This window comes from Lycorma delicatula, chromosome 4 (genome assembly GCF_047948215.1).
Source record: "Lycorma delicatula isolate Av1 chromosome 4, ASM4794821v1, whole genome shotgun sequence".
Taxonomy (NCBI): Eukaryota; Metazoa; Arthropoda; class Insecta; order Hemiptera; family Fulgoridae; genus Lycorma; species Lycorma delicatula.
Window position 1 is genome coordinate 201,179,128 of NC_134458.1, and position 21,259 is coordinate 201,200,386.

The 21,259-nt window shown below is 35.2% G+C and overlaps 1 protein-coding gene across 3 annotated transcripts in view; it reads right to left on the bottom strand.

Annotated features, from left to right (window-relative positions):
- Gle1 (Gle1 RNA export mediator) overlaps positions 1-21,259 on the bottom strand; it is a 75,606-nt gene that overhangs the window by 48,312 nt on the left and 6,035 nt on the right. For all 3 annotated transcript variants that reach the window (XM_075364996.1, XM_075364997.1, XM_075364995.1), the window contains exons 2-3: positions 18,579-18,980; positions 7,912-8,112 (exon numbers count right to left, since the gene is read on the bottom strand). In XM_075364996.1, coding sequence (XP_075221111.1) covers positions 7,912-8,112; positions 18,579-18,980 — 603 coding nt within the window. The remainder of the gene's footprint in view (positions 1-7,911; positions 8,113-18,578; positions 18,981-21,259) is intronic.

Genomic DNA, 21,259 nt, shown 5'->3' on the forward strand with positions numbered 1-21,259 from the left:
AATACATGAATTAGTAAATTTTGAGTACCCACCAGTTATCACAGTTTATTCTGTACACATTTCCACAGCAATGCAACAATGTTAACTGTAACACAAGTATGTAATAAATGTGTAAATAATCCATAATTCAGATTGTTACTGTGGTCGTGGTTTTGAGATGCCTACTTGTTATCAGAAACAAAATATAACTGTTTAAAAGTTTAATTATAAATGGAATATTATCATTTATGACCAGCTACATATAAACACAACTCTACGAGTTATCTTTTTAGTTAATTTGTAATAAATATGACTAACATTAGGTTAAATAATGTATGTTATTTGCTACTTTTTGGAGTGTTGCATCAATGCCTGCTGTCTATTCCAAGGTATAATATGAACTGGCAAATAAAATAAACTTCTAAAAATTAATGAATTGCTTTAAAAATTTCCCAAGAATATTTCCATACTTTTAGTTATAAAAATATCTTAATTATAGCATACTTGAAAATACAAAAATCTTATAATTTCATACATTCTACGACAACATAAATGGAAAAAAAAAATGTATATAAGCCTGTGTGTCTATGTTATTAGTACTTTAAACATTCTTAACAAATATTAATGATATTTAAAATAATATTAGCAAATAGATCTTTAAAAATATTGTATTAATCTATATTCAAAGAATTGAGCAGTTTTTGCTAATTAATACTTAAAGTGTTGTGACATTGATCCAACTCTGATAGTAGGATAAGCCTGGTTAACAAATCCTCAAAACAATAATCCATTGCTATTTGAAGGGGTGTAATTCTCTGAAATGCTGTGAATTAATAAAATGTGAGTAGCAAGACTACACAAACACATCATAAAAGGATGAAAAGATTCTTTAAACTATAAAATGTAGTTTTACAGTTTTTTGCAAACAACACAACTGAATTTATACTTGAAGATAATTATTTAAGTGGGAAGTGAAAATTTTATGATAATAGCTCGAAAAATTATTTAATGGATGGATTGCTGTGCGTCTCACATAGATGTAACATTGCTGAATGCGCTGGTAAAATTCCTATTAATGATAACGATAATATATCTATTGTTCACATAACAAAATTTCTAGATATTTATTAGACTACAAATTCTCACGGAATAATCAAATTATTTCATATACACTTAAAAAAAATTCTGAAGTTGATGTCTTTATTAAATGTTTATTATGCCTACATATATTTATTTATGTATTCAAAATTAAGGGGTTTGATCCTTTAATACAAAATCTAAAAAACAAAAGGGGCACAATGTACAAACACCATGCTAACATTAAATTCATTACATAAAAAAATCATTACACAATCAAATACAAATTACATAACCATACATTACATAACCAAATATCAAAATATATGTTATTGGGGGTATTCCATTTTAATTCAACAAATGATCAGTACATCACTATTTTTGATTTTGACGATATTTGGTATATGATAACTACCCACCTTGTAATGGGCAAAAAATAATTTTTTTATATTTTAAAAAACTTTTTCTTGAATAATAGACTATTTTCTAACTCGCCAACAGGTAAAAACAGCCATTTTCGTCACTTTTTCCATAAGCGTAGCATTCTGAGCAAAATGCTACAGATCATAAAAAAGGCTGGAGCTCCACAAAAAGGTTTTTTTGTAAAGAGTAAAGATAGAACTTCATCTTATTGTACTCAAAATTCATTTTTTACAAAAGCAAATCTTGTAATGTTTACTGAAGTTACATTTACAAATTGTTGTTTTTTTCAAATTTTGAGCACAAACTAAATAATGAAGGGCTTAAGGTAACAGGCCTGCTTTTACCTTTTAACTCTTAGGTACTAGTAGTACTTATAAAAAATAAAATTTGACTGTTACCGAGTATCCTTCATTAAAAAAGAAATGACCACCTAATCGTAAGATTTTGAAAATTCTCTCATTTTTGGGACCCAAAAACCATTCGTGGGACAGGTGGCAAAAATCTGAAATGTTTACAGCAGTAACTATGTTTTATGTACTTTAAAACCATATAAAATTTATTTTGTTACTCAAAGGGGTTGATGAGTAATGAAGCTAACAAAACTGCTAAAAACACTGTTCCTTCTAATGATAAACAACGTACCCAAAAATACTGTTATGTATTTTTCTCAGATTATAAGAATTACAACTAAACTCATTAGAATGAATAAACTGATAATTAATAAATAGTCAATTACAGAATGATAAATAATTCAAATACATTAACAAGTTGTTCAATTCACTTTAACCTTTATTTTACTCTGGCAAATGGAAGTTATGAGTAAATCTTGCACTTTTTGATAACAAACTTAACATAACTTACTGGTCCTGCCACTTTTTCATTGAGTAGAACTGATATGTTCTCATTCATCTTTGATGTTATGTTGTGTCCACTTCCAGTAGTTGATAGAAAAAGCTCTGAAGGCGTGAAAATCGTTAAAATATTTTCTAGTTGAACCCATGTTTGATTATCCCTCAATGATTTCTTGAATGAAGTACCAGGACCCTGCAGATGAAAAAAGTGTATTCGATATTCCCCTTCATTTTCATGTATTTTGACTTCAATGACTTCGCCTAACCACCATTTACCATCGTATATGCAGCAGACATAATTTTGACATTTTGGCTTTGGTAAACCTATAAAGCAATCAGAAACTAATGTCCTTCTGTACCGATACTAATGTAAATGTTTCTGATTCAGAGGTCGCCTGGACTTTCAGAATGCATTTCTGACTTGTTGGAACATAAATATGAAAGGTTCTTGTTTCTGGTACTGTTGTGATTACCTGATAACAAAAACTGAGGCATTCTTCAGTCTCTTGAACATCTTTATTGGAGCAAAAAATAAATGTTATATTTTTAATATTGTCTTTACAATAATTGTACATTTCAGAAAGTGTAACAATTTGATTCTTGACTGTCCTTTGAAGACTTGCTTTAGTCACAGTCTTTTTTTCAGTTCCATCAATACCATCACATTGTCCTTTTCCATGGTATGAGGCAAACAAATGTCATTCAGCTGCGATTTCAAAATCTTCTTGATGGTAGCACAAATTTATGAATTTTTTTTTGTTTTTATACTGGGATGAGGAGCTATCAGAAAAATAAAATAAGTGTTTTTACTTCATTTATAACTTGCTTTTAGAAGCAGAAGAACGATGTAGTATTGTGCTTCAAGTACTTGCTAATCACTTGCTAATCAAGCTTTGGCTCTGTATATATTTTCCTTATTTTGAAAAATACATGAGAAGTGGATGTACTGTGGCATAAATTTTTGACCAGTCATAAGACTGGACTACATCCTGTATCACAAAAGGAAAATTTTGAAAAGTCTCCCATTTCAATGCATTCATCCTCCAACAAGTTTTCTTTTTTAATATTGAGGAAATAAGCTTGTTTCTTTGCAACAAAGTGAAGGCTTTTTAGATTATTTAAATTTTCAGTAAGTTTATCTACGTACTCTTGAAACGAAAGAATTTGAGTAGTTAATTCACAATGGTCAACAGAAACCCAGTATTGAAGATAATTTCAGAATCAAAATCATCCCAGCTCTCTTGCAGTAATCTGGTCATTTGATTAGTGCCTGGATATATTTCACACCGTGCACGTTTCATTTTCTATATAACATGCCATGGTTGAAAGCAGAATTTTATAATTTCATTTTTAGAGCAGGTAACATGAGTTTTACATTTTGGTGGTGCACGCACACAAACACACACACAGGTTAGTTGACTCAATTTGTGACATACTTTTCAGTAAATGCTAGTTGAACACTCCATAATCCGTTTTTATAAAATGTAAGGGTTCTTACAATAACAATGCAATAAGTATAAATTATAAAACTACCTATTGCACCTCACTTTGTCTTATCCCAGTTTCTGTACAGCAAAAATAAAAATTTTTTATAGTTTGTATACTCCTATAAGTGGTGTTTACAAAAGTATCAACTAAGTTAAAAGAAGCTAGTATTATGAGAAAATTTAATCAAATTACCAATTTTAACATTCTTGATATTGGGGAATTATTGCTCATGTTAGTTTTACAGCTAGGTATGGAAAAATGGGACATATTTCTGAACATCCTACTAGAAGCCCAGAAGATATCGCTCTATGGTAAAGGAGTATCAAATTTCCCATTCACTGTTTTAAAAAATAATATATTGAAGCATATTCTCCAAAGTAAATAAATAAATACATAAATCAAAGTTAGGCCTAAGCTGTAGCCATGTTCATTTTAGATCATTGATAAATCTATGCGATACATGAAATATCTAAAGAAATGATGCTGAATTCTTTCAATTAGCATAATATTAGAATTATAGTAAGGATTCCATAATACTGAGCCACATTCAAAGATAGGGCTAACTAATGTGGGAAGTAAGTATTTGGTAGTATTAGGATCCACTTTATACCACCATTTGGTGGTATTTAGGGTTGTTAAAATTCCTAGAATATCTGATAACAAAGCCAAGGGTGTAACTAGCTTGCATTGTGACAGATATTGCTCTTTAAAAATTGACTTACAATCCAGTATGATACAAAAACTAAGAATATTATCTTAGCAACTAATATTCCATCATTTATACTATAATTGCATTGCAGAGAAAACCTCTTTCTCTTTCTTGTATACGTAATGGAGTAACACTTATTTACCTTAAGACATAACAAATATACTCTTGTTACTTACATGTGTTGTTACACACATATTATATATATATACATATAATTTACTGAAATTAATCTTTTTTAAGATTGATATTATTCCTCTGTCCTTTTAAATTACATTTTAGATTTTAACAATGCTTTGGCTTCTCACCTATATATTAAAATCCAAACAAAAATTAAAGGATTTTCTTTTCAATAGTGGTCTTTAAATAGTGAATTATTTTGTAATCATTTTTGATATTTATTATATACACCTTAACATTATTTCATGTGTTAATATTTAAATAATTAATACGGATTTTAAACATATCTATTTTTTTATCTTGTAATTAGTTTTTATAGTTTGATTTATTTTATACTGACGTGATCTAATATAATGTATTTTTATGTTCCCATCAGAATAAAGATTTATTTATACTTACTAATTAAAGATTTAATTATGTGAAAATTAATTTGCTATCAACAATTATTTCCAATGATAATATTTTATATATCAAATTACTATGCATACAGCACATGGATACTTGTAATATAACTTTCCAACATAAAAAACCCTTCATTTATTAAATGCTTTAAATCTAAAAAGCCTATTCGAGTTAACTCTTAACCTATATTAATTAAACTGGTCAACATAAAATTTGGAACCGAAAAGAGAGTACATGTTCTACAAAGTAATTTATTTGCTGAATCTGAATATGTATTCCGAAACAACCCCATCATGTAATGTTCTTAAGGTACAACCCCTTAAATTCATTTGTTCCAACATTAGTGGTACAAACAATACAAATAAGTTAGTACATCTGTATGTTTGCTTATTCACATCTGATTTATATAGTGATACATGCTGTAGACCTATATTTGATACGTAACAGTCGAACAAAGTCATTTCATGTCAAGCCAGACATTTATGTACAGTAATGAGTAATTCAATGTAATGAAATTTTCTTCAGTATGAGTTCAACTCTTGGAATGACTGTGTTCTATAGTTATGGTAGTGGTTTTATCATACACATATTATAAAGATTGTTTCATACGTGATGCCATAAATTTAGTGAAAGATTATTATGACAGAAAAACTTTTGGTATTATTTTATTAAACATCAAGATTTGTTAAGTTCTCTCTCGCTCTCTCTCTCTATGGTGTGTGTGTGTGTTTCATGTTCACTGTACTCCAAGGTGAAACAATTTATGACGTATTTTAATTAATTAAGTATTTATAAATTAAGATTTAATTATTTTTATAATTAAGTATTTCTGTAACATTTCAGTTTACTTTCATTCATTAAAACATTTTGAATTTTTAAATGAAAAAAAATTGGGCTTGTAAAATTCTCTAAATTTTATTGTTACGTTTGTGGAGAATTCACCACAAAAAAAGTAAGCAAAAACCAGTATCAAATCTGCTGAAAACTGCTTACAAACATTATTTGAGATTCAAGGCAGATGGGATGAATCTATGATGAGTGATTAATACTGGATGATAAAAAGAGAAGACTTCATTGAACACAGAAGGAAAAAAAGAAAAAGAAATTAAGATAAGCATAAATATCTGAAAAATAAATGTAGGAATTTTAATTGTAATTATTATTATTATTATTATTTTTGTATTCTATCACTTAAGAAATTTCTCAATATTTTAAAGGGTCATAACTAAAAATCTGAAGGTGACGAAGAAAAATTGATTTCATTTTAAGATTCAGCATAAAAAAATACATTCTATTCACCTACTTTTACCACAATTCCAAATTATTATTTTTTTGTTAACTTGTGTTATTATCCAGCCTGTATCTAGTTCTCATTACTCACAAATTAATTTTGAGAAAATACAAGACGTAACCTTTTTTTTTTTTTCACTAGTCAAAAATGGCTTATATTAATTGTTTAATATATCCTACTGTTTTTTAAGTTCTTTATTAATTTCTTGTAAAATGAATTCAATCTTCTGTTAGGACTATTCAATGGATGGGTATCACAGTCAGCAGGATGACGACTCCACTGCCAAGGGCATGGATTCCCGTGCAGACTTGAGGTGCAGCAGCATCTCGACAATGGTAGTAAGTGAAAGTAGAGTCGCGCGGGAGTGGGAGTAGGAAGTCTGTCCACCTCTCCCTGGTAGACCAGACCGAAGTCCATAATGAAACCAAGTCAGAGGTATGGATTGAAGTTGAGTTCACTAAGGGAACTAGGAATAAATTTTGTTGTTGCAAACAACATTTTTGGTGGTATGTTATTATTCAATTGCCTCGAATTTATGAGACATTTACACATGAATTGGCTATATAAAATGCAGAACTAGGCGCAGGGTTCGTGCTTCTGCAAACTCGGTTAGCTAGTTCAAAGGGCAATGACGTAGGTCATTCAAGATGTCCGGATGAGGCCTGCAGAGAAGGCAAAAGCTGAGTTTATAAATCACTGATGTAAATGTCTAATAAGACATTAACATAATGTCTAATAAGACATTTACATCAGTGGCTTCCCAACAAGGCCTGGCTTATTATTATGAGATATAAAAAGTTAGAGGGGAAAAGACGACTCCCATTAAGGCCTACCAGGGCTAGGAATGGCAGGCGAGTGTGGCAACCAGAAATGTCACAAGGCAGGTGTCTTCCCCTACGGGGATCGGATGTTCTATGGATGGGTCTAACTCCACAACCTGGTCTTGTCTAATAAAATTTCATTCAGTGATTTACGGTTTGACTGTGCTATCCTCAAAGTTAAAATATCAAATCACTGTGTTCATTATTAATTCCTCTAAATCTTTCTAAATTTATTTGTTAATAACCATAAAGTTGGACAATATTAGAAGCTGAATTTCTTAAAATCACTCTCCATTAATCTTGCTTGCAGGTCAATGATTTCCAATACCAGTGCATTAACTGTCAATTACATTATCTTATTAACATCAACAGCATTTTTCAATAATTTTTTTAAAAAATATTTATAGTATACATTTTATTTCTCTAAATGAATTATTTATGTAGCCTATATAAATTAGTATGTTTGATTTTCCTTAACCTGAGTAATGAATAGATTTTGATCATTTTCTATCACACAAAATCTGCTATGAAAGTAGCTATTACCTATTGATCTATTGCTTTTAACAGTTTTATTTGACAAGAAATAATATAACATCTATGTTTAGATTAGGAAACTATTATTTCTTATAAGGCAATGAGAGAATTAAAAAAAGATTTTTACAAACATAAATATTTTTATATTAATTATATTACCTGACAACAACGTTGTTCATTAAAATATTTCCATTTTTGGGCTTCACTGGCTCTATCTTCTTCTTCACGAAGTAATTTTTGCGTCCTTTCTAAATCAGTCTGTGCTCTAGCCAATTGGTATTCCTGTTTAACTTCAACTAACCCTTCTTGAATCTTCAATTCCTCTTTTACCATTAGCTCATATTTTTGTTTTACTCTCAACTGAAATATCAAACACTATTAATAGAATGCATTAATAAATCAATATTTATAAGATCAATAATTTAGTCGCTTCATTTAAAAGACAAAATAAAAAAATACAGTAAAAAGAAATTTTAAATAAATACATACTAGCCATAATCTGACAAAAAAGAAATGACTTACATACATTCTTTTGGTTGGATTACACAAGGCTGCGAAGGTTGTGTTTTATAGTTTTTGATAATTGATTATTTTGTATTTTTTAGTGTTGAATCAAAAAATAACTTGTTTTTTCCATCACATCAGGATTTTCCACAAATTGCAAATTTAAAAATTTGTAAAAAGTTGAAAAAATGCAATACAATAAAATAGATAAAAAACATTTTTTTAATAATAAATAAATTTAATATATTCACTTTTTTGGCTTGTAGTATGCATTCTTATAGCTAAACAGTTGACTTGTCTGAAGAGGGGGCGGGGGCTCACTAACACCTTAATTTATATTGAAAATTGCCACAAAATAAGCCTAATTTCTATTATAAAGCAAATTAAATTAATTTTATTTTATTAAAATTAATTTATTTTTATTTATTTAATTAATTTTTATGAGGTACATCATGTTTTTGGAAACCACTCCCCCTATTCACCTATTCCTAACGAAAAGTATGTAAAATACTTACAATTTTATTCCATGTGTTGAAGTTTCTTTGGACGAATTATACTCTTATCCTTTCCATTTCTTTCAGGTCCTGATGAAAACTCTCACCCATCTCTTCACTAATGGTAACTAGATTTTCAGGATAATAGTAGACATGTGAATTTGGGAAGGGAACCTTCAAGCTCATGGATAAATTTTTGTACTTCTGCAACATGTTCTCAACAATTGGTCTGAAGTTCGGATCCTTCTTATTGCCCAGAAACTTGATTACTACTATGTCTTTAAAGGCTCCCCAGGCTTCTTTTTCTGCAATTTTCATCTGTTTCTCAAAATTACAATCTTTGAGAAATTTTCTAATGTCAGGACCAGTAAAGACACCCTCTTTTAGTTTGGTGGTTGATAAGACTGGGAATCTGTCACATTGTCACAGATGTATTTAAAACATTTACCTTCTTTTGGTAAGGCACTGACAAATTGCTTCATCAAGCCTAACTTGATATCAGAGGTGGAAGGAGAACTTTATTCGGATCTGCAAGAGCTTTTTGGACCACATTTTTGGTTCCAGGTTCTAACGGAGGTCTTTTCGACCAATCTTACCTTATCCTTATTTTGTAACTCTTATTTCGCCACACCATTGGAACACCAAATCTGAATGCTTCTTGTTCACCCTTTGACCACCATCTAAGTCCTGCAACACAAGTGTAGCAAACGTACTGGGGTGCCCAAGTTTTATCTTGATCTCCTACTTTCACTCCAAAATACATGAGGTACACTTGTCGAATGAAACTTGTTATATTTTTTTTCTTCCTTTCCACCATTAATTCACCACAAATATTACAAATAGATCTCCAGAATTTTTGCAGCCTCTTGAAGCCATTTTGAAAGTGAAAAGTTTGCATTATGGACTGAAAATATATTTTCCTCTGACAAAAACGCATTTGATCATGGAGGAAAGAAAAAAACTCAATTTAAGCACACTGATATTAGTTGCATGGTGCATGAGTGGCATGGATAGCGGCCAATAAACATGTTACATCTTGTTAAGTCTTGTCACAACCTGTCGGTCAAGCTCTTCCACCATCACGTCATCTTCAACCCCCGCCCTCCTATTCAGACCACTCAACTGTTTATAAGAATGCATAGTATAAGCCAAAAAAGTGAATGCATCATAATAATTTATTACAAAAATAAATTTATGTCTATTTTATAGTACCACATTTTTACAAATTTTAAAATTTGTGAAAAATCCTGACGTTATGGAAAAAATTAAGGTTATTTTCAGATTGCACTAAAAAATACGCAGGAATCAATTATTAAAAGTTAAAAAACATTCCACAAGCCAAATTTTGCAGGCTTGTATTATTAGTCTAATTTTCTTTTAAATTCTTGTTTACACTAAGGTCATTCAATAATTAAAGAGGCAAATGGCAACAGTGGAAAAACTACTTAATAAAATAAACAGAAACAGAGTTCATGTTGGCAAGCCTGACAGAAAATATCAGCAGTTTGTAAAGAATCCCATTATAACCTCTTTTATTTATTTCAAAATTCTGGTTCTGTTTTAAAACATTTACTGTGGAAGAACAGCATGCTGTAAGATTTTTATTTTCTGAAGGTGTAAAACTCACCAAAATTCAAAACGTGGATGTTAAAACAGCATGGTAAAAAGTGTATTAACTGTGCTAATATTTATAAAAGTATTACGAGAGCTGTCCAATTAACAGTTTAAATTGTACAGAACAAGTGTCACTAATTTTCATCATAGCAGAAGACCAGAATAAGTTTCAACATGATTTGCAAAATCATAAAGATTATCTTATTCAAAAGCACCAATGTACAACTGGGACATCTATAGTGTGAGTATAGGCATTGTCTATTCCATTTTTCATGATAAGCTGAACTACTGCAAAATGTATTCCAAGTGGGTTCTGAGATGGCTGACTCAAAATTACAAGACACCCAAATTTACATTTGTACAACTTAAACAACAGTTTTCAGCAGAAAGTAAAATTTTTTTAGATTGAATAATAACTTGTGATGAAACTAGGATTCATCACTTTGAACCTGAATTCAAACATCAGAATATGGAATGGAAGCATCAAAGTTGACATCAGGAAAAATTTCTAAATTTATGCTTCATCTAGTAAAGTGAAGCTAACAATGTTTTAGGACAATAAAGGCTCAATTGACTGTGATTATTTGGAAGAAAAACATACAACCAATGGTGAGTAATATTGAGACGTACTAGAAAGTAAACCCTACAATAAGGAGTTCTTGGTTCTGTCTTAAAAGCTGTACTTCTGAATGTAACACCTGCACCATACTATTAGAAAATCTCTGAAACCTATTTTAACAAGAATAACCAAAATTATTACAAATTAAAACAAATCAGTTGTACTCACCTTTGAGTGCTTGAGTGCATAAAATAAGGTAAACAATTATATTTTAATACATAGTAACTTGAAGTAACCACTAATCTTACTTTGTATTCTTAAAATAAATTTCATTCTCTTTAAAATTCTACTGGTTCCATTGTTCTAGGTTTAGACAAAAAAAGATTATGGCACATTTACTAAAACCTTTGAAATTTCAATTTATATTGTTTTTATTTAATATTAAATAAAAACATGTAAACTTTTGCATCTTTTAAAGGTACCTTTTGATTTCATTTTTGGATTTCTCATAAAATTTAGAGTAAATATGCAAATTGACCTTTGTATGACAGTCAATAATCACTTACAGCAAATCAAAAAACTTAACTATGCTTTGTTATTCTAGCACAAATCTGCTGAAGTATTCAATAGTAATCAAATGACTAAAAAAAAAAAACCTGAAGTGAATTTATCAAAACTAAAAAATACTATGGTATTATATTTAGCCATAAAAAAATTCCATCAAAATCTGAAAAGGAGTGTGGGGGGTACCCACACTCCTAATTAATTTTATTTAAGTTGGATGATTTGGCATAGAATGTCCCAGGTAGCATACCTACTAGATATGATCAATATACGAGGGTTTTTTTTTTCAAGGTGCAGTCTGTCACGAAATTAAAAAAAATTTTTATTTGTAACAAATACTTACATAGTTACGCTATTTCTCTACATAGTCGCCACTCCGATTTAGACATTTGTCGTAGCGTGGTACCAACTTTCCAATACTCTCGTCATAGAATGGAGCCGCCTGTGTTTTCAGCCATGTTTCTACGCTGGTCTGCAGCTGATGTCTGTGCCAAAATGTTGTCCTCCTAGCCAGCGTTTCATGTGAGCAAAGAGGTGAAAATTGGATGGAGCCAAGTCTGGGCTGTATGGTGGGTGATCAAACACTTCCCAACGAAAACGCTGCAGGAGCTTCTTTGTTACAGCTGCAGTGTGCAGCCGAGCATTGTCATGGAAAAAGACAATGCCTGATGACATCATTCCTCTCCGCTTATTCTGAATTGCTCTTCGTAGACGTTGAAAAGTCACACAGTATGAGGCTGCAATGATGGTCATGCCATGTTCCATGAATTCCACCAAGAGAACTCCATTCCGGTCCCAGAACACAGTAGCCCCACTCTTTCTGTTGGAGAAGGTTCGCCTGAACTTCTTTGGTTTACTGAGAGAATGAGAATGCATCCACTGTTTGGATTGTTCTTTTGTTTCTTCAGTTTCAAAACGTCCCCTGTGACAATTTTGTTCAAAAAATATTCTCCTTCATTGTGGTAGCACTGGAGAAATGTTAAGGAGGCGTCCATTCTCATTGTTTTGTGATGGTCAGACAGCATCTTGGGAACCCATCTCGCACACAGTTTGCGGTACTGAAGTATCTCACTCACAACAGTGTAGAGAGCTGACCTTGAAATTTCAGGAAAAAATCACTCAATACAGAAATTGTGAACCAACGATTTTCTCGAATTGCCTCATCCAATCGCTCAACAAGATCATCGGTTGACACTTGCTTCCTTCCCTGACCGCCTGCATCATGAAAATCTGTACGTCCTGCTTTAAAGTCCCTGCACCATTGTCGCATTTTGCTGTCACTCATTGAAGTTTCACCGTACACATTACTTATTATTTGTCGATGAATTTCAGCTGCATTACACCCCTCAGCCTGAAGAAATCGAATTACCGCATGTACTTCACACTAGGCGGGAGATGCTATTGTTGTAGACATGTTTTCGGGCTAGCTGCGTGTTCAGAACTAAATGAAGTGACACAACGTGATTGAAGGCCATACTAGAGATGCTGCGCAACACATATGTGAAAAGGTTCATCCGATTTTTGCGCGGGTTTTTATTTTGCGACCGATCGGACCTTGAAAAAAAAATAACCCTCGTAACATATTATTATATATCAATCAGATCGCTTCTTGGTCTCTAGTCCCGTACTGTATACTTGCATTAACACTACCAGTGGTGATTTTCAGCAAGAACAGTATTCTACATTCCTGTTGTAAGGGCTGATAACGATTGGTAGCAGTTAGTCAACCTGCGGCAGTTGTAGAGCTTTAGCTACCCAGCTGCGTAGTGTGTTGCAGGAGGGCCATCATCGGCAAAATAAGGACGTTTTTATTAAGATACTTGTGTCCATATTTTGTAGTTCGTGAGACCAAATTTATTTTGGGGTCCTCTGGCAGGTTTGGGAAGCAATTCATTCTGACCTCGGGGTGGTCACACATTAGGAGCTTCTTAGCCTTTGACTTTCGAGTGGTGTTGTGGAAGAACAGACACCCTTGCTCGGAATAAATTGCTAATGCTCACTTTGTCTTGAGTCAGGTGATAGGTCATTCAGATCGTATTTTAAGTGCGTGGCAGTGCAGCCAGAGCTTTTTCTTCTTTAAGAAGCCATAATGGAACAGCAATCCAGAGGAAAATGCTTGGAGAACTTGGTGAATTTAGCCTAGGACTTGGTGACTGGTGACAACTTCCAGCCTAGAAAGTCTCTCAACAGGTCTCCGCCTGAGCCGCGAGCCTCTACAAGAGATCCTGTGGTCTCCACAAGGGAGGTACCCCTAACCTCTTGTGAATAGATGGATTGCACTAAAAGTCCTGTTGATACTTCTGTTGCAAACTGTGTAAGGAAAATGGTGGTTGGAACCACACAGGGTAAATCAATTCTGAAGGGTGTCTCCTCACGAAATTGAGGGTGGTAAAGGACAGCGGTGCAGTGGTCAACCCTGTGCTGGAGGTTTCTGGGATGAAGCCTTCTTTAGAGATGTCTAACACTGGGTCTGAAGGTTTAGGGCGGATCAAGGAGATTCAGTCAGCACAGATCAAAATCTCCTCTAAAAAGGAGTCAAGAATTGCAGTTGAGTTTTGGCAATTAGTTGACTCGTATTTATCAGAATGTAGTCTTATAGTCGCCAAGATGGCATTGAAATGCAAGCTGCCAGGGTACAAACCACCGGGTTGGTCTAGTGGTGAACGCGTCTTCCCAAATCAGCTGATTTGGAAGGCGAGAGTTCCAGCGTTCAAGTCCTAGTAAAGCCAGTTATTTTTACATGGATTTGAATACTAGATCGTGGATACCGGTGTTCTTTGGTGGTTGGGTTTCAATTAACCACACATCTCAGGAATGGTCGAACTGAGAATGTACAAGACTACACTTCATTTACACTCATACATATCATCATTCATCCTCTGAAGTATTATCTAAAAGGTAGTTACCGAAGGCTAAACAGGAAAAGAAAGAAAGAAAGGGTACAAACCGAGCCCTTGATTCGGTCGTTTCTAAACAATCGGGCAAGATGGACCACGTAATGGAGGGAGTTAAGGAATTTAAACCAGTAATGAGTATGGACCTGAGCAAAATCCATACTTCTCTGAAACTGGTGGAGAAGGTGAAAAAGCTTCTCTCCTTTGCCGCTATAATGGCTGTTCCTGGGCCTAAGCGGGTTAACCCACTGCTGACAGTCCAGGGGCAGGCCAACAAAAGTAAGCGAGCCACTGTCAACATGGTTCCAATGAAACCTTATCTGGGGGCTTTATCTTTGATATAATGGAGCTAACCCTCAAAAAGGTCCAGGATCCGAGGAGAGAACGATTCCAAATCTCCCAGGTCACAATAACAAGGGACCACGGCATCATTTTGGCGGAAGTAAACGAGCAGACAAAACGACTGCTGGAGGCAGACGTTCTGAAGAACAGGCTGAAGGCTCAGCTGCTGGCTGAGTGGATACCTTAAATATTGATATATGATCTACCAAGGGCATCGAAGAAGGAGGAGCCTGAAATCCTCAGGGACATGCACAGTTTAAATTCTTTATTGGATATGACAGTCAAGGATTTCCTCAAGGAAATCAGGGTGGTCTGGCAGTTTGGGCGGAAAGAGGCCCCAAAGTCACTGGATAACTGAAACCTTGCCTAAGATCCGACAGGTTCTGGGGTGGACCTCATGTAGGGTGTTCAACCATGTGGAAGTTGCCCGATGCTTTAAATGTAAGCATGCCAGGAAGCCATCATGACCTCTGCTTCTGAGACACTGACTGTTAACCATGGGCAGAAACTTGGGAAAAAGTGGTGGTCTTCTGACCTTAGTGTGCTGCGCGGAAAGGTTACATTTACTAGGAACTATCAGTACTGCAGTAGCATCAATGATGCGTGCATGTAATATCTCCAGATGTACTGGCACGTTTGTGGAAAATATGTTCATGCCATCAAGGTAGCCAACTCAAATGTTGGCAGGACTCCATGAGCAGGACACAGGGCAGCCCCTGGCAGCTTGCAAAATCATGATACCAGCCAAGGCCATTGCAGGTCCTGTCCAGTGTTCCATGCGACTTTGGTAGTCGAGATCACACTTTAACACCTCTGGAGACTTACCAGACATTCCTGGATACTCTGTTTCCAGATGCTGAAGCAGAAGCCCTCAAGTAGGGTGGTCGACCATGTGGAAGTTGCATGCTGCTTTAAATGTCACGGCTTTGGACACACTTCTCTCCAGTACAGAGTGCAGTTGGAGATGTGTGGCAACTGCGCCTTTGCTGAGCACAGGGCAACTAACAAAACCGTGCCTCTGAAGTGCACTGCCTGTGCCTCGGTGAAAGGCTTTGTTGCTGGACACTGAATCGGGAGCAAGCAATGCAAGTCACATGACATAGCTCGAGCGAGGGCTGTGAATAATACAGCATATGGTAATGCCTGAACTCAGGGAAGCTTGTAAGGACGGTCGCCACCACGTTGAACGCTTGCGCCTGAATCAGTTGAATCTTCATCATTCCCAGGTGGCCACCAATGAAGCAATCAGGATCCTTGAGGAGTACAACTTTGAGGTCATTTGGTCCAAAAATCGTAATGATCAGTGATAGGGTGGCCGGCTTCCACGATGTTCATGTTATTCATTCTCGTGGGGGACAGCTGCTCTCTGCGGTCATGGTCGGTTCTAATTCGTTGGGTGTCTCTGGATGCCTCATTTATCTGATGAGCCGTTCACTGTTGTGCAAATCACGAGGAGTATGCTCGATGTTGTACTGGTGTCGGGGTACTTCCAGTTTAGATGGAATATCGATGACTTGCTGGGGAAGTTGGGGAGGATTCTTGACAGTCTCCTGGACACCAAAGTGTTGGTAGCTCAGGATGCTAACACCCAGTCTTCTGCCTGGGGATCACCACTCACTGACCCCCAGAGTCTTGAACAATTCATAGAAGCCAGGAACCTCTACTTGGTTAATGAGGTAGAATGACAGATTTTCTCTTCTGAACTGGGGTACAGTTAAATCAACGTTACCTTGGTGACAGGCAATCTGCTTAGAAGTACAAACTGTTAGACTGTGGCCTGAGGCCAGTGTGAGTAATCATAGGCTTATAACCTATGAAACTGCTTATGGCGGGGGGGTGTAAGAGCTTCCAGCTTATTGAAGGGGCCTGGATCAGGACAGGCTGCAGTCCGAGTGCGAAGCTGCACTACAGGGGTTGGAATGGTGCTGGAGCACAATGAGGAGGTGGAATTAGTCCACCTCCTCAGCACTCAAATGGGTGTAATACTTTTCCCTGGCATGCAGGCTGCGGGGATCCCGTTGACACACTGGGTGGTCTGTTGAATGGCACTGAGAAAGGCACCAGGATATTTTTCACCATCTACTGCCTGTCATAACATAGCCACTTGGCCAACTCTTCTTGGGGTGCCTTAGGTGGGGCTGTTTTCCAACTTATTGGAAGGAACGGTAGGAAGGAAGGTTGTGGAACGGCTCCAGGAAAGCATTGATAAGAATTATTTTCTAAATTGAGGCCAATATGACTTCATGGAAGGGGTTGGCACCACGGATTGCATCTTAAATGCTCTTACCGAGGTGAAAGCTCCAACAGTAAATATGTTTTGGCAATTTTTATTGACATAGAGGCAGCATTTCCTTCCTTGTGTTGGAGTTATGTCCTCTATTAGTTAGAACGCCGCACTGTTCCCAAAGCCTTATAGGCCGTGGTGTGAGACTATTTATATAATCGCACGGCTCTGTTCAGACACACACCTGGTTGTGGAAAAGTTTGTAACCTTGGGAAGCCCTCAGGGTTTCATTCTTGGTCCCCTGCTATGGAATCTGGTTTTGACGGATTCTGAGATTGACATTCCCACAGGGGGTCACGGCCCAGGCTTTTGCCAATGACTGTCTAATTTTAGTTCATGGTAATTCACAACCATAGCTAGAAGAAAGAGTGCAGGCAGCCTTGTCAGCTGCAGAAGGCTGGATTTAGTGGTGAATGTTCAAGAGGCCATGTGGAGATTGCAAAGCGGTAGGGAGGCTGATATATTTGGGGTGCAGTTTCGAGGCACACCAGTAACGGAGCAGAACAGTGATCACAATGCACCAGATCTAAATTTCAAACAGTTGCCCATCTCCTGCCTACAGAGCCTCGCAATGGAAGCATGACAGCAAGAATGGAACACCACGACTAAGGGATGGTCCATGAATAAATTTCTACAGAACTTGGGGGATGGTATGCCTCAAGTTCATTTTTAAGGGTAAAAGGAGCCCAGGTATTCACCAACCATGTCAATTTTAAGCAACATCTGTTTAGGTACCATCTGGCAACTGATGAACTGTGTGTCTGCGGGGAGGTCCAGTCAGATGAACATAAAATGTTCAACTGCCCCCTCTTGGGAGGGCCAGAACTCAGGCCACTCTGGAACTTAGAGGTCAAGGGAAAAATTGGCCACTCACAAACAGTGAGTCAATGTGGTGTGAGTCGCATTGTCAGACCATGTGAGAATTCCTTGATGCAGTTGCATCGTTCAACCAGCATCAGTAGTTTACCTAAGGTCATAACTCTTACAATATTGCTGTGGGAAGCTACCCTTGAAATATTGTTGGCCATCGACCAATAGCTCCAAGCAGCTATAAATGATAGACAGGCACTTGCTGACATTCAACAACCTAGGTGTGGCAGCAATTTGCTGTCTTCAGAATAAGTTGACAATATAAATTTTATATTTTTGTTCATACATTGTAATAGAGACAGGGTGCACCTATTCAATTTAGTTTAATATATGACAAGTGAACAGCTGGACACAAAGCAAAAGGTGCACTCCATTCATGCCATTATGTTAGCTCTAGGAGCTAGTTAGGCGACTGGTCACATAAACTGTTCCGGGGCACAGTAGTCCATGGCACAGACATTCGGTCTTATGCTTTAGGGCGAATGAATGGGGTGGTGGTGAAAGTAATGCCAGTAAACCAATACCAATCCGAATAAAATATTTAATTATGTACCAACTGATGGAGCACTGATGGGTATTAAACTAAAAAATAGCAGTGACTAATATTACTATCTCAATACAAAACAACTAAAAAAATGTCAATTTATATATATATATTTTTTTTTCAATTTATAAATAAAAAATTAGTTCTGTTTACTCACGGTAATAACATCCCTCCTTTCATCTTCAAATTCTAGTAATTTTTTACTGTAAATATCTTTCCTACGTGAAATATTTAAATTACAATTAGAATGCCTATTTTCTGAGGAAACCAAACTATTCTCTTTTCTTCCATCAGTGAAATCTGTAACTGTTGTAGAAGATAAATTGTTATCAACTGAATCATCAAATCCATTCCGATCCAAACCATTTATACTTTGATCCGGAGTTGATGTAGCAAATGAATCTGTCGGTGAAAAATCTGCATAGCTGCAATCTTCACTTACTTGTGCACAGGCAGGACCAATAGATGCATCTTTAATTGCACCATTTAAAACGCAGGCTTTAGTTAAAACCCAACTTTTTAATTTGTTTATACCTTCTATGATATCAATATTTGTATTCTGAAAAAAAGAAAAGACATTCATAAGAACTAGTAATAATTATCTGACAGAATGAGATAAGAAATCAAATATGTAATTACAAGTCTCAATAAGAATAAATCTAGAATTTATTTAAGTTCGTTTGAAGTAAAAAACCAGCAAGTAGTCTGAACAGAAAATAATCCAAACATACCAAAAATATTTAGCAGGCATTTAGATGAATAATATATACAAAACTGGAACCATGCAAGGCTATGGAGATGTATGACTCTTTTAATGTTTCTTCTCACTGATAACACAAGCCAACAAAATTTGGGTTATGGAATGATTTTAACTTTTGATAATTGATTCCTATGCATTTTTTAGCGCTGAATCCGAAAATAACCTTCATTTTTTTCAATCACATCAGAATTTTTCACAATCGCAAATTTCAAAATTTGTAAAACGTTGAAAAATTTCAAAAATGTGGTACTATAAAATAGACATTCCTCATGGCCCAGACATACCAGTGACATCTCCACCATAGAATTTACCTGAAATAGATGGTTCTATCAGTGATTTAAATAATTTGTTTTCAAAGTGGGCGATAACGTCCCCTTATGAGTGCTGGAGGTTATGAAGGGGGTCGGTAGAAAACCCACAGAAAATTGGGGGTGTTGGACGATCTAGGAAGGCAATGGCTGATAAGGACAAAAGTTATGTTTCCCTGATATTTCAAACTAAAATGTAAAGTAAAGTGCAAGTTTCAACTCAGAAATAGGATATGCCACATTTAAAAACAGCAATTGCAATTTTTAACAGATGATAAGTTAAAAAATTTTGGGGGCACTAGAAAAGTTTTGATTCTCAATGTGGGCGAAAAAGTTTGAGAATCAATGATTTCAATGAAGATAACATTGAGGAGTATGAACCCAGAGAAAGCCGTGCACCAGAGCTTTATTCACAGACTGAACTAAATGATTTGGTTTGAGACTTACATCTGACCACAGAAAATTCAGAATTGTTTGGTTTGAGGCTTAAAGAGAAGAACCTGCTAGCAGCTGGCACCTTATTTTCCTGGTTGAGGTTAAGAGAAAAGGATTTTCTTCCGTATTTTTAGGAAGAAGGAAAATTAGTCCTGCACTGATATACGTGGACTTTTAACTCTAGCATTCCATACGAAAGTACCAATTGGAGACTGTTCATAGATTTGTCCAAAAGAAGCCTCAAAGTTGTCCTTATTCACAATGGGGATACATATCCGTCAATACCCATTGGACATTCTGTCCATTTAAAAGAGTTAAGATAATTTGGAATTAATTTTCAATAAAATTAAATACGACAATCATAAGTGGATAATGTTCAGCAATCTCAAAATAATATTGATGCTCCTAGGACAGCCAGGAGGATACACAAAGTTTCCTTGTTTTTTGTGTGAATGGGATGAGCAGAGACAGAGAAAATCATTGAATAAGGAAAGAATGGCCAAAAAGAGCTTCATTGGAACCTAGAACCAAAAATGTGCCCCAAAAAGCTCTCATAGATCCAAATAAAGTTCTCTTTCCACCTCTGCATATAAAGTAAGTTAGGCTTGAAGCGATTTGTCAAAGCCTTACCAGACAAAGGTATATGTTTTAAATACATCTATGACAAATTTCCTGTCTAATCAACAGCCAAACTAAAAGGGGTGTCTTTACTGGCCCTGACATTAGAAAACTTCTCAAAAAATGGTAATTTTGAGAAACAAATGAAAATCGCAGAAAAATAACCCTGGGGAGCCTTTAAAGACGAAGTAACCAAACTTCTGAACAACAAGAAGTATCTGAACTTCAAATCAATCATTGAGAACATGCTGCGGAAGTACAAAAATTTAGGCTGTTCTATGAGCTTAATGGGCAAAATTCGCAGAGATAGAGCAATTTTTTCACACTCATCCAATCTCAAGTTAGAAATTCAGCTTTATTCGCATGCAACTGCCATGAACTGCTTCCCCTTGCACAAGTACCGTACGAGCATGCTCTATTTTTTTATCATCTTTTCGAAAAAATTTAAACAAGTTTTACATAAATTTTTGGTCTAAAACTTTTCAAAATTTGAAATAAGTCTTGAAGAATAGACTGCACTTGAAATGGACATGAAAAAGTTCTTATATGCCAAAATAATTACAGTTGTCCAAGTCTTTTTACAAACAAATTACAATATCTCCGCAACAAATAAACCAATTTTCTTGTGTAACCACTCATTGAATTCGGAATTCCAAGAGCTAACTTTAAAACAATAAAAAAGTTATTTTTACAATAAATATTGGCTTTGCATAAAAC